Here is a 25,484-nt window from a genome sequence, read left to right on the forward strand (position 1 = left end):
GAGGGCACAAGCAAGATCAGGTTAATAAGGAGGGTGCAGAATGACTCCCAAACCCAACTCCTGTAGAGCATTTTTTTGTCAGTCTAGCAGAATGCGGGCAGGCGCTATTGTGGCGTAGCATCACTCTGTCCAATCTTTCTGGTCATTGTTCTTCGATTGTGTCTGCAAGACATCTCAGTTGTTGACAATACATGTCAGCAGTGACGGTTACACCACAGGGCAACAATTCGTAGCATACACACCGTCGATCTTCCACCAGACGCATAATATTGTCTTTTGTGGATGCATGCAGGTCTTTCTACAGGGAGTTGCTGCTTTGTGTGGACTCAACCCTTCCTTTCTTTTCCCTATGTTAGCATATAGACACCATTTCTTGTCACCAGTAACAATACAGGATAGGAATGGCCTATGTCGTTCATGAGCGAATTGACGATTGAGCAGAGATGTGGGTGTGGTCACCCACTGATTTTTGTGGTTTTGGTTTAGAGCATGCAGTACCCATACACCCGATTTTTTACTCTTTCCCATTGCATGCAAATGTCGGACAATGGCAGAATGATCATAGTTCATCACATTTGCCGGTTCTTGAGTACACTGATGTGGATCATTGTGAATTAATGCGTTTAAATAATCTTCATTAAAAACCAAAGGCCTTCCTGAATGTCGAGAGTCACTAATATCAAAACAATCCTCCTTAAAATGAGAAAATGATTTTCTTGCCATGCTCTCTCCAAAGGCATTATACCCATACACAGTGCAAATGTTTCTGGCTGCCTCCACTTCTAGCAGCACTCTACTGAACTCAAACAGATGAATATGTTAGAAATGTTGCTATTTCACAACTTGGTACTGCATTTTCTAGCATTCACAGCTCCACACACTATCTCCAAATGACAAAATGACAATATGTAAACTCAAATAGCAACAATGAACTACAGATAAAAAATGACAATTGGTAAATAAACCCATAGCAACTGGAATATCAATATGCAAAACAAAAACACTATGAACTTATGTACCAACTTAATGATACCACACTGACATCATATGTTACGGACACAATACTGTATACAAACAGTCTGTTGATACACCATCTGTTACAAACAGCACCAGAGGGCACTAGCCACACTTCAGAGCAGTGCACATCAGGAAACTAGCAGTGGTGCTATTGAGGAAACAATTACCATGTCATGTGGATATGGACATACATCCACATGTTAGAAACTTACAGCAAAGTCTCCAGCAGGAGCATTCAGTTGCTCACTCAGTTCCAGGCCAGGAGCAAGCTACACTTGTAGCTCATCAATCGGAACACGCCAAGATGCTCTGTTCTACACTGCACCATCCCTGCACTGCTTCACATTACTACACATGGTGCAGCCCCCACGGATACCACTATGCAAGCCACCCGGAATGAGGCTTCCCTCAGAATTGGTATCACATGAATGACCTTTGTTTCTGTTATTCTCGAGTGATCATAATCTTTCAGTTGCCTTTGGCACTAACTTTATTGCGAATTTTTACCCTGGATAGTGTTCTTAATTTCAACCTAGGAATCATGATTTACTATGGCCTACATCAACAAGAACAGGATAAAACAAAAAGCACCACATCATGGTGGGAAATGCGGCTGTACATCACAACAGCAGACCATGATTTTTCCTTTCACACAAAGCAAATGCCCTATAAAAAAGCAATGACGAACACTCCAGTGTCAGCCCTTACTTTTTCAGGTTTACCATAATTACTCATCAATCAACAGTGATAGCTCCCAGTGAAAAATTAAATGCAGTAACACGTTCAGGTTTTGGGGGGGGGGGGGGGGGCGGTTATGGTAATAGGTATGTCACCGAGATTCTCGCAAGCAAGTACCACTCAGTACAGGGTAGAATTCATTGTTTTAATTAGTCACTTGTTAATTTACTGAAGGAAGTGGTTTCTCCAAGTACATTTTTAATGTTATCTACAAACAATGTTGGTTTATAAGATAGAAAGAATCCTCCAACATTCCAGGTGCAAACTAGAACTGAGGGGAAAAAGTTTATACAAACTGCTTGGCTTTGATGTTCTCCCATAGGGTGGATAAGGACACAAGTTTCTTGGAGTCGGTCTGCATTGAAGCACTTAGGTCTGTCTGAAGAGACTGCCAAAGCCTCGATGTCACTGGCTAATAACTTTCAAGTTTTCACTGTGTGAGATATCCATAGTGATGCCACCTATTCCAAATGACAGCTCTACCCAAGGGGGCAACTCAGTGTGAGCAATGGCCACATGGTTTGATGGTCACTGCCTGGAGTTCTAGTGCCCCAGCAACCCCAAAAGGATGTGCAAGGAAGTAACAGCTCAGACATCAGTAGTGCATACCCTGCATAGTCAGCAGGCTGCCATAGAACACATGGACTGGCTCTTCCCCGCATAGCCCGCACTTCCGTGACGAGTGGAGGTCTAACACAAATGTAAGGACCAACCATGAGTTAACTAAATTAAGTCCTGTAAAATAGATAAAGTGGTGAAAATCCATAATGTCTAACGAGCAAGTCTGATTGTGAGCAGGGAATATTCAGAATCTGTCCAACAAACCAAGTCTGAAATAATATATAGCCAGAGCGTAAAATTGCAGCACAGGAAAAAGAAGAAATACTGCAATTTGCGCCATACTCACAATGCACCTACTCAAGAAAGATTGTAAGCGTGGCATGGGTCCGCTGAGGGTGGAGGCAAGAAGGAGAGAGTTGGGAAAGGAGAGAAGGAAGTGATAAGAAGAGAGGAGGAGAGAGAGGAAATAGGAGGAGAAGGGGACAAGAGAAGGAAGAATAAAAAAATCAGAAGGAGAGATACTCTCTCAAAACAAAGTACCAAATAATTCTGTAAAACCCCAACACATATCTACTGCATGTGCACATGGCAGTAAAATGTAAAACTAACAGGAACACTAAACACATTAACCATTTATGCAGATATGAACATAAAGACTACTAAGTAATGGCAGAAAAGTCAACTGATAATTGAGATTTCAGATTTAGGATGGATGGAAAATACACTGTCAGAAGAAGTCGCCCTTCTGCATGTGACTGCAGCAAATCTCAACAATACAGGTGTCGGGTCTCATTTTTATGGATATTACTTACTTTAGACATCACAGGTTTCTCATCATCTTTGTCAATGGGAATAGATGTGCTGTGAACCCACGTATTAGTACACAGGTGGTGAAGGCGAACATAAGATGACTGTGGGACAAGGGAGTCTCCACGTGTTAGTGTAGTTGGATCCAATTCAAACAATGATGCAATTTCATTGGGATGAGGAACAGAAACTAAATGGAACACTGGTCCACCTTGAGGATCTGCAACAAAAGTTATAAATGTAAGATTATATAAATATCATAAATGTGTGTTAAAATATAGCAAAATACCAAAGTTTCAAGTATTGTATTGTATTGTACTTTTCACAGCAAATACTTTTAATTTATAAATCTCTCCTCACTTCCACATGTGTTACAGCAACAATCACTTTAAACATAGCTCCAAAAAGTGCTGAGCTACTGGTACGTGAACTTATTTCACTCTGTTAAGTTTGTGTCCCACTTACACCAAGATCCTCTAGGGTATAGTACTTTAGAAACTAATGGTCTGACTGTGGAACTTAACCTCGAATTTACCCGAAAAAATTATTATACATTTAAAGAAAACATGAAACATGATTATCAGTTTAGAATTCAAAATGCGGTAATTTAGGTACTAGTGTATTCACAAATAGGTGCCCCCTCCAGTGAGAAATGATAAAATAAAAAGAAGATAAAAATTTATGACACTGAGTTAGAGAGCCTGGAAAACCAAAATGAAGATTATATTTCTTGGACACCAAGAAAAGGAGAAAAAGGGGGGGGGGGGGATGGAGGGTTTCAGCACAGCTATAGGAAGACAGTGTATCTGTAACAAGAAACTGCAGAACTGAAAAAGACAAGACTCATATAAAAGCCACAATGGTAAATTATGGCAGTGCCAAAAGACAATTTTATAGGATCACAGTGTCACATACATGACTGCATAAAAGATTACAGTCAGCAGAAATAAACTGCTGTGGAGAGCACTTAAATAGAGACAAATGCAATCATGACTAAATGAACTCTTTCACTATTTTACATTTAGTCCCAGGTGGGGTCATATATAGCTTCCTGGACACTGCAAATTTTATTTATAATCATCATCATATCAATCACAGACCTTGAACACTGTGGGCTGCCATAACATATTGTGCGACCTTATATTGCTTAGTGTTCCCTCTCCCAAACTACTGAAACTCACAGCTTGATTAGGTGTTTTCCACTTCATCCCACTAATATTCCAGCCAGACAATGTGGCACCAGTAGTAATAAAAATGTATGCACAGCACAATGGTTTGTTAAGGTAACAGAAAATGACAACAGGGTGCTACTTATTATTAAGCTTTACCAATATCTCATTAGTAAGTAATCAACATGTATTTTTCTACAGACAAGCATGTATAGAAGCCAAGCTAGAAAACTGTCAATAAACGAACACCTAATGCAATACAGAATAACTGTCACCTATTTCACGTGAAAGGTATTAAAGCACGAACTATTGAGCACTGTTAACAGGGAAGCAACTGTTATACATGTTACTGTTAATGAGTTAAACAAGGAAAGTGAGTCTTTCTGGATGAAATTGATGCATGTTCCAATGAGAGCACAATATACTTATCTTCAGTCTTCCAAATTATACATTTTTGCTTAAGTATCAAAGATTCCATGAACATCATTTACATTTTAAACACCTCTGTAATGGAAAATTAAAGCACTCATAAGGTATAATGAAGAGTAGCTCCAACTGTACCTCTAAGTTTAGCACGCATGGGATCATAAGTGTCATCATCATCAATTTCAGCTGCCAAATACTGGCCTGTAGCTAGGTGTTTGAATCGGAAAAGGGAATTCCAATGGCCAGCTCCTCCTTTACATGGATCATGTTGAACAACCTAGAAGTAACACAAATATATGAAAAATATCACTTCACTCCAAGCAAAAAAAAAAAGAAAGTTTAACCATCATAATATTCTCACGTTTCACATGATGGTCAGTGACAGCTCATTCTTCTCTTCATATGATAAACTGACTATTGCAAGGGAAATAATTCTTTTTAAATGAAAACTCTCCACACCCAGGCATGCACTGTACACCACACTTTGAATTCAACCATCACCAGCTTAAAAGGACTCATGACATCATAACTTCATTATAGTAAGTCCGAACTGGTATGACAACTGAAGATATGTATGCTTACCTCCACTTCCCACAGAGCTTTGCTACTTGTTGCAGATGTTGCAGAAGTTCGTCCTGTTGCTCGAAGAAAAAGATGCTGTTTCTTTTTGTATTCATCCATGGTAAGAAACTTTTCCTGCTCAGCATGAAACAATCTAACAACATCACCACCCTTCAAAATTTCTTCTTGGTTTTCTTTGTGTTCCATAAATAACGTCACTTTCCACGATGTACTAGCATTTACAACATTCACCTGCAAATGAAAGAAACTGTTTTGTGATAAATCAAAATACAAAGGTGAGAGTAAGATGGAACAGTTTATCAAGAAACAGCATTCAATGACAAATTTCAATATTTTTTAATGCAGATAGACAATTCTGGCAATAAAGGATGGTCTTCAGCCAATCAAATCAATCAAATTATGCAGACAGTACCTCTTTACAGCCAATATTATCAGGGAGTTCATAGTTTGCGGCAACATGCAAGACTTGATGTCCTGCATTGACAGGATTCAATATAACTTTATCACCAACAACAACATTATCTCCTGTAGCACGTAATTTGTAAAATGGCAATATGTAGAACCATGATCCTTCATTTCCGTTAGCATCTAAGTAAACGCGCATTGCATTTTTTTCAAGGAGAGCTGGCAGACGCTTGTTAACAGTGAGGTACTTGTTAGATTTTAAGTGCAGAAGCTGAAAAAGAAAGAAATAAAAACATTTTTCAAATTATTTATAAACAAAAAAATTAAGAAAAGTTTTAGAATTAAAAATACAATGTAATCTCACATTGGACATTTGTTATGTTACACTTTTATTTTTGCACACTGAGATTCAGTAGAGCCAGACTTATACTAATAAATGCTAGTATTCGATAGAGACAGGGTGTGGGCAGAGTATGAACAATTAACATTCTTCCCAACTGGTATAGCATGAACCATATTGTAAGAACAGCGTCTGTGTATTTAACACAAAATATTAAACTTCTTTAAGACTTCTAGTGAAGTGAATAGTTATCCAAGTTATGGTACATAAATCACTTACTTACATACATTCTCGAGAAAACTTGTAAAACTACAACAGGAAACCTCAAAATTGTGTATTCCAAACATGACTGACTGAACACGAAACCTGCTGAATACCTGCAGACAACTCACATTTATGTAACTGTGGATATGCTTTCCATAAACTAGTGGAGCAGCTACAGTTAATAACTTTAGTGTAATCACAAATATAATTAACAGCACACAACACAAATTCTCAGCATAACCACTCATTCAGAATGGTGTTGTTAAGATAAAAATAAGAGAGAAATTTAATGAAGGTAATATCTGTTGGCTCAGTTTTCCAGGTGGAGAGATGAGTGTGGAGTCCGGTACTAAGGCAAGGTGCACAGCAGTAACTTCTCAGTCCAGAGCCATCAGTGGGTGCCATAGCGTGAGAAGGAGTGAAGAGTGAAACTATGTTTCACACGGTTGAAAGTAGTTCAGGAGTCATCAGTGGATGTCCTCAGTGTGTGGGCAGTGAAGAAGGAAACTATGTTTTATTTCGCATGTTACATTAAACAATTTGTGTGTAAATGAAGGAACTGTATAAAATAGAGAATTACCAAATGAGGCAGTGCCGCGGTAGTATGTTGACCTCATATTCGAGAGGATGGAACTGCTCTGTCTGGCCATTCTGATATGAGTTTTCCATGATTTTCCTGGATCACTAAGGCAAAAGCTGGGATGGTTCCCCAATCTAGGCCACAACCAAACACCTGTCTCATCCCTGGAGGCTGCCAGTCCTATCCCCTTAAAACATGTTATGTATGTTGTGTTTTATATTTTGGCCTATTATATATCACTGTGAGATGATCCTAGGATGAATAAAGAAAAATAGACAGATAGGTATGTATTGTACCAGATTGACTGGCAGAAGACAGATCAGTTGACCTTTCATCTCAGATTAGCAGACCAACTGATTAATGTGTATTCATCCAGAAAAAAAAAGAGGGGTTCAGCGCCCAGTGCCTATCCAGCAAAGAGAGGAGTTTCTCATGTGTCAGATGATGCCTGGCTAGTGAATGTAGGCAAATATGTCCTGAACGACAGTGAAACTAGGAAGCAATGCAGATACTGCTGTACTAAGTCTAAAGACAAGAGAAAAATAGTTGTTTGTGCAGCTTGTGCTGCACCACTTTGCAACACACCATGCTTTTCTAAGTTCCATGGTGTATAAGGTTCTGTAAGTTTTGAGCTTATAACTTCTCAAGAAAACTAAAATACAATGAATATCGTTGTACACTGACGGTGATCAAATAAATGTATACTTAATGTGTCCGTTACATTATTTCCTACCAAAGTTTGTTTATAAGATAAAAGATAAAATTACAAAATCTATCAGTCATGGTATCCTGCATTGGTTTGTGGGACATGGGTGTTCTAGCTCCCATTGTGAAAAAAAATGGAGAGCTTACACATTATTTTGGAAGTGAAAGTATAATAATGTTGTTGAAAGAAAACCATCATCATCTTAAATTTCAAAAACCTGTTCAAATTCAGTTGTAACCATGAAAGGTTTAAAGGATTCCAGAGGAATGCACAGTATTCAAAATGGGTACACAAAAGTGTCATGTAAGCAACTCTCTTGTACACTCACATGGAATTGAAATCTGGTGTTTGCCTCTCCCATGACAAATTTTATATTGCCAGACCCTATTGTATTATACCGATTGGTCACTCTGTAATATGTGGTGCTACCATCATTCATGATTTATTACTGAGTGGATACTCTTATTATGTTGGGTATTTTTACTTGAAGACAAGGAAATCATAGTGATACTTGATGATAAGAAAAGAAATTAACAGAAAACAAAGAGGAGAAGGCATGACGAGGGAGAATAAATTCAATGAAAAGGCCCACCTTGTGCACTTAATCAAGGCAGGAAATTAAGTCACACAAGCAATAGTGAGAAAGAACGCATGCATCACACTGGCTGCTGAGAATAGTGATGTCTGTAGAAAAACCATTTATGCTACATTAGTGAAAATGGTAATCATTGTGTGTCTAATCCATCAATAATGTTACATGTTCTCACTCCTCAAGATACTGCAATCATGATGTAATTCAACTGACCAATAACACAACCGGTTGAACAGGAATTTTAAGCTACCACTCTACTGACCCTCGACACTTGCATTTCAGTTTTGGAAATTTCTTTGAGCACAAAATTTGAATAAACCCCTTCCAGTTCGAGAATCATCATTTTACTGGAATTAACAATTCGCATAACAAAAGCAGAGGCAAACTTACCACTACCTAAATGTCAGACAAACCTGTGTCCAGCATAGGTAATTACACCAGTAAGTTGTTGGAGCAGCTGTAAAACACAGCTCTGAATTCTGACTAGCTCTTACACAAGTATAATACGAAAGAGAGAAACCTGTATCTGTGATTTCTGTATTATGTTGTCAATAAATTTTCCCCAATACAAAAAAATATAGCTTTATGTGGCACTAAAACACAGCATTTCTGCCTGCTCTTCTCTCTATCTATCCCTCTCTGTCTCTGTCTCTGTCTCTGTCTCTATGTGTGAGGGGCAAGGAGGGGGGCAGGGGGGGGGGGGGGGGGGCGAGCTCGCTCGCGCGTGCGCCATATCAATCCAAAACCCAAATACAAATACTCTACATTTCAGAGTTTCATAATATCTTACCTGTGTGACACTGCCATATGTCACAACATTGCCTAGAACTTTTTTGTTCTCAGTCTCATTTTGTTTTTTCTCAATTTCTGCTGCATGCTGGAATAATAAAAAATTTATCATCAATTATATATCTTACAGGTTTGAATAAACTAATACTTTATCATATCACTAGACTACTCACATGTAATCGTTTTAAAAGAACAGCATCCGTTGCTGAACTAGCACTTTGCTTTGCAGCTTTCCAAAACTGTTTCTGGGCTGAGTAGCGGTTCATAGGACATATCTTAAACAAGCAGTCTGGAAAAAAGTGTGTATGTGAAAGATAAAATTTAGTGCATTATACTTGTGGCACATTCAAACTGCCTCATATTAGGTAAAAACATTTAAATCTAATATTTCCTCACCTCGAAATTTTTTTGGTGGGTTACTTAAGTCTCCAGCCTCCGGACAAACGACACAGCGATCATCTACCAACCTGCAAAAATAGTTTTTCCAAATAATAAGTATACTTTAAAAAGGCCCTGTTATGGAGCAATTCTGACAAACTGACTGACTGAACAAATATGTAAAAAAATGATGAAATTTAGAAACTACTTCATTAAGATATCGCAAGGAACATACCCTAAGGTGCTCAGAAATCCACACACAGCTCCTTCAGCATAGAGAGACACTATGTCCCCCATATGAAGGAAACTTGCAGAGCCAATTTCACCCATTATGACTTCTTTTCCAATGCTTCAGCTAATTTTTGTTGTGTTCATAGTGTTTCACCTCAGGTATTTTTTCACATAAGCAGCAACCACAGCCATATCACCTACTAAACAGAGAAAGCATACAGAAGCTTATAAATGATGCATTTTACAATCTTTCTCTTGTGTATGTGCAATATATATCTCTTGAGTTATTGGCAGAAAATAGAAAAAAATATATAAAAATGCTTTGAGAAAAAAAAACTGCTACCCAATAAATAGTGAAGGAGGTTACTTGCAGACAGGCAGATAACACAAAATGTGGAAACTCTGAAGGACTGTCGTAACTATCCTTTAATGCTACAATACTAACTGCTATAGAATTCTGCAGACTTTTGAAAATATCTGAAGTTTAAATGTTTCCAGAAATTACTGAAATTTTAATATAATTGCAGACATATACATGACTGATGGTAGTTAGTTGATTAATTAGTTTCAAGATTTTTGGATCATTTTCACAATAGATCATAATCATGTGGAACAAGTCTTTTATACTCACATCACAAACTATTATGTACATACGTCAACATGTTTATTACTTACAAGTCTTTTTTCTTTTTTAAAAAATAAATACAAATGTGAGTTAGTAATTCCTAGCCACCACCTTTTATTCTTTACAATAATAGAAATAATCCTATGGAGTAGTAGGAATTGTCAAGGAAAAATTATCTCTGTTTATTTTCAAATTTTTCTTTTCTGTATGTCAGACATTTTATATCACCAAGTAAGCGATAAAAAATTTTGGCTGCAGCATTGTGCACGCCTTTTTGTGCTAAAGATAACCTTAATGTGGCGTAATGAATGTCTTTTTTTTTTCTTCTGGTACTGTAATTATGTACATCATTGTTCCTTTTTAACTACAATTGATTATTTACAACAAACTTCATGTGAGACTAAATATACCATGAAGCAGTAGTCAGAATGTCCAACTCCTTAAACTGATGTTGTCTACAAGATGATCAAGTCTCTAGAGGAACGGAGGGTTCCAAATGATTGGAAAAGAGCACAGATAGTCCCAGTCTTCAAGAAGGGTCGTCGAGCAGATGCGCAAAACTATAGACCTATATCTCTTACGTCGATCTCTTGTAGAATTTTAGAACATGTTTTTTGCTCGCGTATCATGTCATTTCTGGAAACCCAGAATCTACTATGTAGGAATCAACATGGATTCCGCAAACAGCGATCGTGTGAGACCCAACTCGCCTTATTTGTTCATGAGACCCAGAAAATATTAGATACAGGCTCCCAGGTAGATGCTATTTTTCTTGACTTCCTGAAGGCGTTCGATACAGTTCCGCACTGTCGCCTGATAAACAAAGTGAGAGCCTACGGAATATCAGACCAGCTGTGTGGGTGGATTGAAGACTTTTTAGCAAACAGAACACAGCATGTTGTTCTCAATGGAGAGACGTCTACAGACGTTAAAGTAAACTCTGGCGTGCCACAGGGGAGTGTTATGGGACCATTGCTTTTCACAATATATATAAATGACTTAGTAGATAGTGTCGGAAGTTCCATGCGGCTTTTCGCGGATGATGCTGTAGTATACAGAGAAGTTGCAGCATTAGAAAATTGTAGCGAAATGCAGGAAGATCTGCAGCGGATAGGCACTTGGTGCAGGGAGTGGCAACTGACCCTTAACATAGACAAATGTAATGTATTGCGAATATATAGAAAGAAGGATCCTTTATTGTATGATTATATGATAGCGGAACAAACACTGGTAGCAGTTACTTCTGTAAAATATCTGGGAGTATGCGTGCGGAACGATTTGAAGTGGAATGATCATATAAAATTAATTGTTGGTAAGGCGGGTACCAGGTTGAGATTCATTGGGAGAGTACTTAGAAAATGTAGTCCATCAACAAAGGAAGTGGCTTACAAAACACTCGTTCGACCTATACTTGAGTATTGCTCATCAGTGTGGGATCCGTACCAGATCGGTCTGACGGAGGAGATAGAGAAGATCCAAAGAAGAGCGGCGCGTTTCATCACAGGGTTATTTGGTAACCGTGATAGCATTACGGAGATGTTTAATAAACTCAAGTGGCAGACTCTGCAAGAGAGGCGCTCTGCATCGTGGTGTAGCTTGCTCGCCAGGTTTCGAGAGGGTGCGTTTCTGGATGAGGTATCGAATATATTGCTTCCCTCTACTTATACCTCCCGAGGAGATCACGAATGTAAAATTAGAGAGATTAGAGCGCGCACGGAGGCTTTCAGACAGTCGTTCTTCCCGCGAACCATACGCGACTGGAACAGGAAAGGGAGGTAATGACAGTGGCACGTAAAGTGCCCTCCGCCACACATCGTTGGGTGGCTTGCGGAGTATCGATGTAGATGTAGATGTAGATGTAGATAGTTCACAAGGTCTCCCTGAACCACTTGATAGTACAGACACAACTACCTTGAAATCATTTACAATTCAATATGTTTTCCTTCGTCATTTTCTTACTGTTACACAGTGGATGTTTCCAATAATGGCTATGAGAGGCCAAGTGCAATAATATCGTGGTCAGATAGTAAAAAAATAAGCCAAGCATACATGTAAAGGGCCAGCATGTTTCCACTTTTTTTTCTTCTAATAAAATGTACTGTACTTGTAAAACTGACTCACTCCACATCTTAGCAAGAGTCTGCAATTATAGTCTGTGGTAAATCACTACCTAATAACACATAGTATCCCCGTACGCATGGTATGATAATGACTAAATCATAGTTACAATACAGTAATGAAATTACAAGTATATAATTGTTAAGGTAATAACAACAGCAGTTATTATTTACCTTTAGCCAAATATTACAATGATGATTTATGGCACTTGACATTGTGGTCTTTAGCACACACATTAAAACAGAGGAGCAATGCAGAAAAGGAAATGATTACAATACCCCACTACAACCAATGTAACTCTCGCACATATATCACGCATTTTTAATCATGGTGGTACAATTCCAAGGCTCCACACAACAACCAGGCTAAAGTTCCAGTACCAGTCCAGTACGCAGTAGCTGTTCCAGTATCTGGTGGCACCACATCTGCAGATAGAGCGCTACTACTGTCAGCACTATCTTGCCCCCCCATGAGCCATATGACATCAACATAATTTCCCAATATTCTTCCACCAGACAGCTCTATAGGACACTGCTCAGCTGCTTGTCAGTAATTCAATATCAGGAACTCACATATGTGGTCCTACGGCCATGAGCCAACCTTGCAAATGGCCCCACAAACAGAGTTCCATGCATCAGTGTGCAACCCCTCCAGTTGGGAGACTACAGCCTCACACAATGCGTCCAAAACACTGAGTCTTCAAGAGTGCTTCAGCCATGGATCTACACCAATGTACAGATGTTTCTGCTCGAGGTCAGTGTTGCCTGATTTAGCACAGATAGTGTACTTAACCCAGTAGCTACATTAGCATAATGCTATGGCTCGTACATCCAAGAAATCGTCACTGCATTTGGTGTCAACCCTTGTCAGAACAGGGCAACCTTTAGTGATATTACTTTGGAAGCTGTTTTCTGTTGTACATGCTTAAAATACTGTGTAATAAAGTGATATTACTTCGGAAGCTGTTTTCTGTTGTACTTGCTTAAAATACTGTGTAATTAAGTGATATTACTTCGGAAGCTGTTTTCTGTTGTACTTGCTTAAAATACTGTGTAATAAAGTTATGTTGCTCTTATGGCTACCTGGGCATATCTATTCATTGTAGTGTGCACCTTCCACAAGATTCAACAGGGGTAAGAGATAAAAGCTTGTTTTCTGTAATGCTTTCAGCTCAAAAATGATGACAAAGGTGCACTTTTTGTCAACAACTGTTTTGGTTATGGGACTTCATTCACTGTGTCTTTGTGCTCAACCAGCTAGCCTTCCTCTCTGTGTTTGTGTCTCCTCCACACAGTATTTTTCATAGTTCTGCTCCACATTCAGAAGTAAAACAGTTGTTGCTGGCTCTTTCCTTTGGCTTGCTTATATTTCTTTTCCTCTCCTTATGTTCTGTGGCATTGTGCCTAGTTGGTTTCACCATCAGTTGCTTCTGAGTTACACATTGTCACTCCACCTTTCATGCATTCCAATTTTTTGTTAACAAAATTTTCTGCGCAAGTCATTACTTGTATATTATTTACAATTTGCTCTTAGGTAAGAGTGCTCGGCTCTTAGAGTGTGTGTGTGTGTGTGTGTGTGTGTGTGTGTGCGGGTTGGGGGGGGGGGGGGGGGGGGGGGACGGCACACGTGCACACCCACAATTTTTGCTGTATAATGTTCTGTGATTATATGCCATACCATTACTTTTTTGCTGTGTTCTTGTCTAGAGATAGCGCATATTATTTAAACTGTCATGGTGTTTTGCTGACTCACATACTTGCACTATAAAATGCGCCTGTTGTCCTCCTACTGCTTTACTGTAAGTATTGAGATTTGTTTCATAAGAAAGACGACTTGATGGTGTGTGTACATTTCTTGCATTTCAGTGGGCTGTGTGGACATGGATTACTGTGTGTTCTGTGTGCTATTCGTTTGTGTTTTGGAGGTAAGTGTCTGTGGCAAAACAATGCAAGGTGAGATGGTTTGTCACCGGATACTGCCAATGGTTCGATATTAGTTGACTTTGAGACGGTGTTTTTGGGTGGATGGTTAGACTGTACAACGGTTTTTGGCTACGTTACTGTAGCTCTAGGAGATAACATAATTCAGCAGTGCGCTGGAAGACTCTTGCCAGTCAAGTAGACTGGTATCATTTGTTCATTTGTCACAGTTGATCTGGCAATGGAACTGTCAATGACTCAATTTGTGCAGTCACGGAAGCAGCTGATACAGCAGTCGTTTCACGTCTTTACTCATTTAGTTCAATGTGTGGTGGCAGCACCACTTTAAGTGTGGGGCACATCTTTTGTCTCAGTCCAGTTCTTACAGAGTATCCCTGAGCATCTTTTACGGGAGCTCATCCGTTCCGAGGCTGCTTCAGCCCCAGGGAGAATGACACATACTCTGCCTCCTCTGACATGCGATGATGCCTCGGATTCATCCTGCAGATGATACACTTCCCCATAGATTGTTTTCTAGCCTCCTCCGACAGCTCAGCCTCCCACCAGCTCTGGTGCCTCCACCTGCTCCAATACCTCCTCGGGCTTTTGTGCCTCCTTGGGCTCCAGCACCTCACCAGGCTCCAGTGCCACTGGCACCTCTTAAGATGCCAGCACCATCAGCATCCTCGCTGTCGGTCTTAATGTCACTGGCTCCCTAACGTCCCCTTCTGTCGGACCCTCTCTTTCTAGTGCTTCCTGTGCCATCAGCTACCATCCCCTGCTCATCCTCCCTTTCTCGGTCCAATGCCACCACTCTGTGCCCCCTCAACTCCACTGGCCACGCCTCATCCAATTCTGGACATGTTGCCTTCAGTTTAGCCACCATTTCTGTCTGTGGCTGGCATTCAGCTCACATGCTCGGAACCCCGCTTCCTCCCCTTGTCTTCTTCCCTTCGGAGTGTGGGTCACACTCGCCCCCTGCACTCCATTCCTCCTCCTACAGGCACCTTCAAGACACATGATGTACCTTTTCCCAGATTCTGCTCTGCCCTAGTCACTGGCCCCAAACGTCTCTGCCCACAGTTGTCTCTTGAGACATCTGGGGCCTCCTACTCTCCACAGAGTGCCTGCCTCTTGTCTTTGTGCCCCCCCCCCCCCCTCCCACAGTGCCTGCCTCTTCTCTTTGGACACCCCCCCCCCCCCCTCCCTGCGCAGGACTTCAGTTAGACTTTACTGGCTTTCCTGTTCTCCAGTCGTGGAAGTATCACTGTAAGCCTGGCCCTGCTAGGTCATGCCACCTTAGGCAGCACAATCTTCAGTTTCTCAAAGACCATCACGTACGGTTCTTGTTTTTAAGGTTCACCTCTTCCCACTTCCCCCTCGGGGAAGGGAGGATGCCGTATCCTCAGCACGCAACCATGTCACAACTACTAACTTCACAGTGAGAGGGCTCTGACATTTCCTCTGTAGGGAAGAGGAGTGTAGCAACTGTGGCTGACACCTTTCGATCCGGCCAAGACTCCACGATAAAGTTGCGTGGGTTACCAACCTGCCAAGGCTCCTGCAACTCAGCCACAGCTTATTATGTCAGCCGCAGCTACTGCAGTATCTGGTGGTAGCTCATCCTCCTGATACAGTACTGCCATTGCCGGCATTAGTTTTCCTCCACAAACCACATTACATTATCACAGTTTCCCAATAGTTTCGTGCTGGGTGGCTTTATAGGATGCCACTCAGCTGCTCGCCAGTCAGTAAACATCGGGAGTCCACAGTTGTCGTTCTCTAGACCAGGAACCAACTGCACAAGTGGTCTCACAATCAGAGTTCAATTTATTGGAGCACAGCACACACCAGTTGAAGACTACAGCCTCACATACTGTGTCCAAACCACTGAGTATTCACAGGTGCTTCAACAACATACAGGCATTTGCGGGCTACATCAGTGCTGCCTGATTTAGAAAGGACAATGTAATTAACTCAGTGGCTACATTAGCGTGACTGTGCAGCACATACATCTGAGAAATTGTCATTGTGTTTGGTGTCAACCCTTATCAGATCAGGAAAATCTTTAGCGGTATTACTTTGGAATCAGTTTTCAGTTGTACTAGCTGAAAGTACTGTATAACAAATTTCTACTGGTCTTTTGGCTACTGGGACACATACATTCATTGTAGCATGCCCCTCCCACAGTAGAATTAAACAGTTACTATGCTGACATCAGTTATGCATCAGGAATAAATCTATGAAGTTTTTGGATGGACGGTGTACGTGTACGATTGACGAACAGCTGACAGACATGGATTCCAGGTGGCCAAATTACAAATGTGCTGTCAACGTAATAAAAGAAGGAAAATGTGAAAAAGTAAGGAGGTTTTGTCATGCCTACCACTCACAAAACTATTACTATCCCAATCAATTGTTGAGTGATTAAGTCTCCTCCAATGACAACAAAATCATACACTGAAGTTCTTGACAGGCCATTTTCCTTCTGACAATTTCAAGCTGATTTGCTCTACTTTAGCGACCATTCACTTTTTGTGAGACAGCAAAGTAGTGAAGCTACTAGACATGCAAGCGTTGATAATGTGGAAGACAGCAGGACAGACATAGGCATCATCATAATCAATGTTATGAGTGGGTATTATAGTAATCGAACCTTGAAGACTTAAAAATACAACAATACAACTGCTGAACACATCATTTTTTTAAAATCTAGTCTGTTCTCCCCCCCCCCCCAATCCCCCAAAGCGTCTCAAGTCTGAGAATTTCCAAGGATGCAATGTAGTGATCCACTCTAATCCTAATTCAGAACTCAATATTTAAAAATCCCAGCTCAGTGAGGCATGATTTATTTAGCTCTCAGCGGAGAACATCTTATTCTTTTAAGAAGTGCAGCACACAGTTAAAGGAAAATGATTGGCAAAGCCAGAAATTCCAAAGCCTGCTACACTGTGGGAAAACCCTTCCACAAAATACGTGGAATATTATCAGTCAGCACAGACACTGGGCACAGGTTCAGCCAAAATCAAATCTCTTAGTGTTCAGATACAGGGCTTGGACAAAAATATGGAAATACCACAAACACAACCCATTACCATTACAGTACAGGAAAACTATTGGCTTTCAAAATAGCTTCCAGTCATGCCAGAATGGACAAATAAAGGTCCCGGATGGTTTTTAAGGGACTCTTATACCAATCTTCCCACAAAATAGTGGCAAGTTCAGTAATGATGATTGAGGTTGATAGCAATCATGTGCCCTTTTTTTCAAAGCAGACTACAAAGTCTCAATAATATCACAATCTGGTGACTGTGGTGACCAGGGGTGACAGGCTCACGCTCACAAAACCAGTTCTGGATGGTACAAGCTGTGTAAACATAGGCCCTGTTGTTTTGGAATATAATATCAACATTAAGGAACAAATACTGTACTGTAGGATGGACATGATCAGCTGAAAGGGTCACATAATCCTTGGCAGCAATGCAACCTCACAGAGTAAACGTGGGGCCCACAGAATACCACGATAAACCTGCCAAAATCGTCACCAAACTCCTGGTACGTTTTACTCTCGGGAAATAAACTCGGCCAGATTTTAAAAACATTGTAATATGAGAGTCATCCGACCAAATGACATTCTTCCATTGCTCCACAGTCCAGGTTTTATGGCTTCAGACCATCTTTTCCTGTTATTGGCATTTTCAACATCGACAAGTGGCTTTGGAATTCCAGCTCGCCCAGCAATTCCTTGTTTACGGAGCTCCCTTCTCTTTGTTTTGGTGCTGACAGGGTTCACAAGAGCAACATTTTGTCCTGCAGTGGCATTTGCAGCTGCCCTCCTCTTGTTTTTCACCCCAATCCTCTTCAATGGCCATCTGCCACCATCACTAAACATACACTTTTGTCTCCATTGTGACTTATCAGATGACGGTTTTCCACTTTCCCTCTATATGGTATACATCTTTGATACAATAACTCTTCAAACACCAAACACTATGGCTACCTTGGTCACAGAAGCACCCACAATGTAGCATTAACGATTTGCCCACTTCCAAATTCTCCGACATAATGCACTTGTGACTACACAGAACACTGTTCTGAGCATCACTGAGACTTGCATTACGTTGAGGACATTGCACAGGTGCCGTTTGTTGTCAAATACAAAAGCTCAACATGCAGACTTGGCTAGCATCTGCATTAATGTTCAAGCAAGCATTTCTCACAGAGTTTCCATATTTTGTTATTGTATGCACCCATACACAAAAAGTACAAAATGTCATACTTTTTTGTCATATAATCGTATGTTTTTCAGATTTGAAGAAATGAAAATTGCTCCCCCGTTTTGAGCGTGCTATGAAACAAAACTGTCCATACCAACAAAACTGTTGATGCTTAGGAAGCTAAAACAGCTGTTATAAAGATCTTGTTTTACACTTTAGAAATGACGGTGTGAGTATGGCTTTAATCGACATCATTTGCATGTTTGTTATCACAGTTTTAGGCAGCCACTGTCTAACAGAGAGGATAATAATAAATAAAATGGAAAAGCTCCGCCGAGTAATCACTTGAACTGTGTTACTTGAAGTCTTACTTGTATGATATCTTTCACTCAGAGTTTTTAAGTGGTAGTGGTAGTGGTAGTGGTAGTGGTGATATTTCATCAAAAGTCAATGTATAGACTTTTCCCGTAGGCACCCTGGACTCAGCCTTTCTTAGCCTTCAATCCGTTGACATGTCTAAGATTTCAGAGTTTTGATAGGGATAAAAAGATGAAGAATAGTAAATTTGAATTTATTACCCCTGTTTCAATAATGCAAACAACATGTTACCAACTTTGAGAAGTGGCACTACTGGTTAAGGCAATTGTAACCAATCCAGTTTCAATTATCTTCAATTCTGATGAAGTACGCTGTTTAGAATTTGAATATTCGAGAAGTATCACTTGATTGCAGCCTGAAATTCAGACATCGGAATGAGACTGCGTAGACTGTGAGACTCTTGGACAATATTTGAATTACTGAATAGAGGCAATAACCTTACAACATTCTGCTAGATTACTCTGCTAAACATATTTAAAAATGGGTGCCACAAATGCTTCCTTGTGCAAAATTGCACATCTGCTCGGGTATCATGATTTGACATTCAAATGGTCTTTGTAAATTTGCCTTGGCAGCTAGTATTTTAAAGTGCCCCAAATATAACTCATCACTATCACTTTTGAGATATACTGTGGCAAAACAGTGCCATTCTGATGATTACAGGTTTAAAGGGAGTAAACTACTCGGTTATCAACCCCTCAATTCACAGAAAATTCACATAAAGAATTGACCTAGTAGATAGTGTCGGAAGTTCCATGTGACTTTTCGCGAATGATGCTGTGGTATACAGAGAAGTTGCAGCATTAGAAAATTGTAGCAAAATACAGTAAGATCTGTAGCGGATAGGCACTTGGTGCAGGGAGTGGCAACTGACCCTTAACATAGACAAATGTAATGTATTGCGAGTACATAGAAAGAAGGATCATTTATTGTATGATTATATGATAGCGGAACAAACACTGGTAGCAGTTACTTCTGTAAAATATCTGGGAGTATGCGTGCGGAACGATTTGAAATGGAATGATCATATAAAATTAATTGTTGGTAAGGCGGGTACAAGGTTGAGATTCATTGGGAGAGTCCTTAGAAAATGTAGTCCATCAACAAAGGAGGTGGCTTACAAAACACTCGTTCGACCCATACTTGAGTATTGCTCATCAGTGTGGGATCCGTACCAGATCGGGTTGACGGAGGAGATAGAGAATATCCAAAGAAGAGCGGCGCGTTTCGTCACAGGGTTATTTGGTAACCGTGATAGCATTACGGAGATGTTTAGCAAACTCAAGTGGCAGACTCTGCAAGAGAGGCACTCTGCATCGCGGTGTAGCTTGCTCGCCAGGTTTCGAGAGGGTAGGTTTCTGGATGAGGTATCGAATATATTGCTTCCCCCTACTTATACCTCCCAAGGAGATCACGAATGTAAAATTAGAGAGATTCGAGCACGCACGGGGGCTTTCAGACAGTCGTTCTTCCCACGAACCATACGCGACTGGAACAGTAAAGGGAGGTAATGACAGTGGCACGTAAAGTGCCCTCCGCCACACACCGTTGAGTGGCTTGTGGAGTATAAATGTAGATGTAGATGTAGAAAGAGATACGAAACAAGAAAAGGAGAACTGTTATCTCCAGGGTCTACAAGCATGTCGCTGTGGTTAAAAATTGTGTGAGACAGTAGCTGTAGCCAGATAGTTAAAAATGACATAAAATTCAGGGAGCTAAAAAGCTGTGGCTAGTTTGCTGAAGGATGTACAAATATACACGACTAAAATGGGGTGAGAAACTAAGAGGCCACATAGGGCACCCACCGCACCAAGAGGTCTCACCCCACATCCACACTCAGACACCGTGCATTAAACTCCATTTAAGTTTGTTATAAAATCCATTTTCCCTCACAGAACTTAGGACTTTGGTAGCTGGTAACCCGTCGGCCACAAGTATTTGAGGTAGTAAGTAAACAGGTCGATTACTGGTCTCCAATCAGTCAGCCGGGCACATTCCACAAGACTGCAGGCTATTGAGAGACGACTACCACAGCTGCACCGAGGGGAAGCCTCTCGGCAAAAAAGTCATGAGTAAGTCCGGTGCGAACGATACACAGTCGGCACAGCCCGACGGGACCTTTCTGAGGGGTCCGGAGAGAAGTAAGCCACTACTCAGTGTTACCCTTGATCACTCTCAGCTTGTCGAGGATCGTGGTAGTCTTCCATTCCACATGCCAGTTTTTCGAAATTTCACGTCACAGTTGCAATCTTAAGTCTGTGCTCGGTACTGCTAGTTCAAATTTGTCTCCTAGGTTGCTTCTTTAGTTAGTTCATCAGCAAGTTCACTTCCCAGAATAACCACACAGCTCGGTGTCCAGACAAATGTTACTGTCATTCCGAAGCTGTGGAGGTCAACTAATAGGTCTCGGATATTAGCAACCAGAGGGTTTTTGGAGTAGCACCGAGATATGCCTTGTAAGCAGCACATGGGAGTCACTACTAACAGGAAGTCATTTGTGGCAAAGAGTTTTAGTGTACTGCAGAGCCGGTGATATAGCGACCAGTCATTGTATGCACTGCAAGTATTCGGGAGAGAGGATTTCTCATGCCCCCTTGCATGTGCAGAAGCATAACCGACCCTGTCACTGACTTTCAATTCATTCCTGTAAATGTGTGTCGAATTTGGGTAGTAGTGGAGAACCAAACAAAACAGGTATCTGAGAATGGTGGAATCAGAGTTTTTCTTAGGGCCACAAAAGAGGTCCAGCCAAATCGTACCACAGGGTACGTACTGTGGGCGATGCTGACAGGGAACTCTGTGAACACTGACCAGAGTGGGCAGTTGGAGGTCCTTGCATAGAGGTACCAATCGTATATCTCAGAGCTGGTCTACCCATTTTTAGGCAATTCATAAAACAGTCCAAACTGTCGGTTGTGAAACAGAGTCGAGTAATGTGGACAGGTGGGTATCTGACAGACTGTGACCGCACAGTTTGCCAAGCGTCGCTAGTGTCCGACCCTCAGTGGTGCGATACCAGCTCCCACTAGGAGTCAGTCTGCAGGGCTCATACGGAAGGCTCCACCTGCCAACCACATACCACTGTGGTGGACAGGGTGTGAAAAGCTCAGTACTGACGGTGCTGCCAAACGATAGACAACACATCCATATTCCAGACAGGATAAAAACAAAGCATCATAAAACCGTACAAGAACTGTGCAGCCTGCTCCCCAGGAGGTGCTTCTATGAAATCTGAAAGTATAAAGCTTCCTCACGCAATTTGCCTCGAGCCTGTATATATGGGGTAACCAAGTTAACTTTCCTTCAAATAACAGGTCCCAGAATTTGAAAGTTCTGACAACTTCAACTAACTAGTTACTGAGTTAAAGTTCATTCTTTCAAATAATTTACACAGTTTATTTGTTACAGCAATTGGTCAATAATTAATGGAAATTTGAGGGAGTTTTCCAGTTTCCATGTTAGGAATAATAATACCCTCCTGCCATTGGGAGGGTAACTCCATTTTCTGCCAAATACAATTGAAAAAAACCTGAGGATGTGTTTTATGCTGTCACTGCTAAGATGTTTGAGCATTCAATTAAGGATTTTAGCTGATAATGAAGCTGTGTCTCAGCAGTCTGCCAAAACACTGAAGGCCTACCAAACAGCGAGGTCATCAGTCTCATTGGATTAGGGAAGGATGGGGAAGGAAGTCGGCTGTGCCCCTTCAAAGGAACCATCCCGGCATTTGCCTGAAGTGATTTAGGGAAATCACAGAAAACCTAAATCAGGATGGCCGGATGCAGGATTGACCCGTTGTCCTCCCGCCACCTCGCTTGGTATTTAGTTCTGTCCAGAGATAGATAGATCTTGTTATCCTAACTGACAGGCAGACGTGAACATCCGTGACTGCCACTGCGGTAGTTAGTGGCACTTGCTCACTGAAAGTGTCAGATTAAACGAGTGTGCCGACTTTCCCAGATGTCTTCTTGGCCTTATTGTGACTTGCACACAAAGATTTGTAATTTTTAACAGTTGGGAGTTGGGTTTCTGTGAACTGTATCTCCTGAAGTGCCACACCAACTGCAGATAAGTAGCCATTAATTAACAGAGCTGGCCAGGTGTTAAGGGCTGCAGTTACAGTTTCAATGAATAAACATCATATTGGGATCTGATACAGCAGAAAGGGGGAAATGGGAGTACAAATTACTTTGCTGCTGAGCTGTGTTCCACGTGGGTGTATGGCTTTTCGTCATTATTCATAGGCTCAACTTTGGTGGAGATGCTGACTAGATCGAGTGGAGCATCAGAATTCAGTTTAACTCTCAATTTATCCTTCTTGTTCCCATGAGGTTTCAGTTTCTGTGAGAATTTTCTTGTATTACCTTCTGGGATGTAAGAGAACCATTCTTTACCTGGAACCTGCAGCCTGTGCCTCAGTTGGCCACTGGCTGGTGGTAGATTGCCGGTCTGTTTTGTCCTGAGAGGGAGGCCACCTTGGCAGGTATCCTCTTCCTTGATAAAGCCAGAGGAGCTAAATCAGTGGGGTGGTAACCACAGGTGCTGTGCATGTGGGGGTCAAGGGAGCTGGTGTCCCCTTCTCCACATGAAAAACAGGCACTAACACGTGGCTAGGAACAGAAGTCGTCATTTGAGACCTTGTCACTGTGCTAGGTGCGAATTTTGATACAATGTCTGCAAAGGTTTGTTATCATACTGATCAAGACCAATCATTCAAACTTCCTTTTAGCATTTTGATGAAACAGTCAAGTAAGACAGTTCCTCAATTTTCTTCTCCCTCTGGGGGAAAACTGAATACGTCATCAAACACAAGGGATATTGTTCTGGACAGTTTACCCATGCAGGGGGTTGTCTGCAAGAGATGCTCCCATGTGTTGTCCAGTCACATGCCCCACAAGTAGCCTCATTAGTAGAGGAGAAGGACAAGTGTCCAAACCTCTGACATCTAAAACATCTCAGAGGAAGAAAATAGGACTCAACATCACAACTATAAACTATGGCTTTAACTTTCTCAGATAAGACATTTCCATTGGAGGCTAGGAAGAAAGCTCCAGTGTCCATCCTGCTATCCTCCGGTCGTCACTGGATGTGATGAACAAAATGTTTTTGAGAAATTGTTCTTCCCACAAACCACTTGCAATTGGAACGGGAAAGAGGGGAAGTGACAGTGGTACACAAAATACCCTCTGCCAAACACGGCAAGGTGGCTTGTGGAGTACTGACGTAGAGTGTGAGATGTAAGAATGTTGGTATATTATCACATAACCCCAAGTTTCTGCAATTTTACTGTTTTGATCAGTACATGAAATGTCTGTGGGTTAGTTCTTGAATCATCAAACATACTCTCTGAATATCTTCCCTGCACCATCTCTTACCAGGGACTCTTGACTACATTTGCAATGCTCTCACACAGTCTAATCAAGCAAATGATGAACACAGCTATTCTCTCTCTTTTTGCATAAGTCCAAATTGATGAATATCCTAGACTGACAAACAGTATTCAAGTTATATAATAATTTTATAACTTCCCTCATGGATGAATTAGACTTCCATACGATACTGCCAGTGAAACTTAGTATGGTTTCTATCTTCCTAAAAAAGATTCATTTATGTGTCTGTTTCACTCTGAACTGTTCTGGATGGACACCCGTAGCGATGTGATAGTTTGCATCTTCATCTTCAGAAGCATAGAAAAAAAAGCTGTGTCTTTCTGCCTATTTACACGCATTGCATTGCAGTTGATTAATTTTTGTGTCAGCTGGCAGCCTTTGGCCCATAAGTCAATCATATGCAGATCATTTTGCACTTCGAAACAATTTTCCCTGTGTATAGCTGTGTTGTATAAGAACAACATCAGAGACCTGTTAAAATTATCTGGAAGGTCATCATATACATCATGACTACAAGAAGGGCTATCACACAATCCAGAGCCAGATCTGAAGCTACTTTCCATTCTTATTCTGTCTCCTCATTGAGAACAATGTACTATATTCTGTTTTCCAAATATCTCTCAATCCAGCTGTGTACCTAAACAAATATTTTGGTCATCACACACACACACACACACACACACACACACACACACACACACACACACAAGTTCAGTGTCTAAAAACAAACTGTCATATGTGGGAATAACACGTCCCATAACTCTGCATGTTACTCACAACACCAGTGATGAAGATCTGTAGTTATGTGCAACTGTTCACTGAACACTTTTAAAAATCATGATGAACAGTGCCAGAATTCAACATCTCATTCATCATGGGGGGATGCTGATTCAGTTTTTCGGGTGGATAGAGGGAAGGACATGAAGACTTGGAAGGGGCATAGTTGCACATTTATGGGCATGAAGTCAGTATTCAAAGCAGACTGGAGTTAGTACAAGACGCATAGAAGCATATTTGTGCTCCAAGAGTGACCAGCAGGTGCCACTGGTTTGTGTAGCGATGAAGAGCAAAACTATGTTTTAGATTGTAAGTTATCTGGAGCAAATTCAGTGTAAATCAAAAAACATTGTACAATAAGGAGCCATGAAATGAGGTAGTGCAATTGTTAAAGACACTGTCTTCATATCCAGGAGGATGAAATTCACTCTACCGGCCATCCTTATTTAGTTTTTCTAAATCATTTTAGGGAAAT

The 25,484-nt window shown here is 40.9% G+C and overlaps 1 protein-coding gene across 1 annotated transcript in view; it reads right to left on the reverse strand.

Moving 5' to 3' along the window:
* LOC124554726 (inositol 1,4,5-trisphosphate receptor) overlaps positions 1 to 25,484 on the reverse strand; it is a 348,395-nt gene that overhangs the window by 297,789 nt on the left and 25,122 nt on the right. The window contains exons 2-9 of the mRNA XM_047128370.1: positions 9,590 to 9,785; positions 9,373 to 9,443; positions 9,150 to 9,265; positions 8,978 to 9,064; positions 5,713 to 5,976; positions 5,301 to 5,531; positions 4,854 to 4,995; positions 3,129 to 3,343 (exon numbers count right to left, since the gene is read on the reverse strand). Coding sequence (XP_046984326.1) covers positions 3,129 to 3,343; positions 4,854 to 4,995; positions 5,301 to 5,531; positions 5,713 to 5,976; positions 8,978 to 9,064; positions 9,150 to 9,265; positions 9,373 to 9,443; positions 9,590 to 9,684 — 1,221 coding nt within the window. The 5' untranslated portion in view covers positions 9,685 to 9,785. The remainder of the gene's footprint in view (positions 1 to 3,128; positions 3,344 to 4,853; positions 4,996 to 5,300; positions 5,532 to 5,712; positions 5,977 to 8,977; positions 9,065 to 9,149; positions 9,266 to 9,372; positions 9,444 to 9,589; positions 9,786 to 25,484) is intronic.

This window comes from Schistocerca americana, chromosome X, assembly GCF_021461395.2.
Source record: "Schistocerca americana isolate TAMUIC-IGC-003095 chromosome X, iqSchAmer2.1, whole genome shotgun sequence".
In the NCBI taxonomy this organism is placed as follows: domain Eukaryota; kingdom Metazoa; phylum Arthropoda; class Insecta; order Orthoptera; family Acrididae; genus Schistocerca; species Schistocerca americana.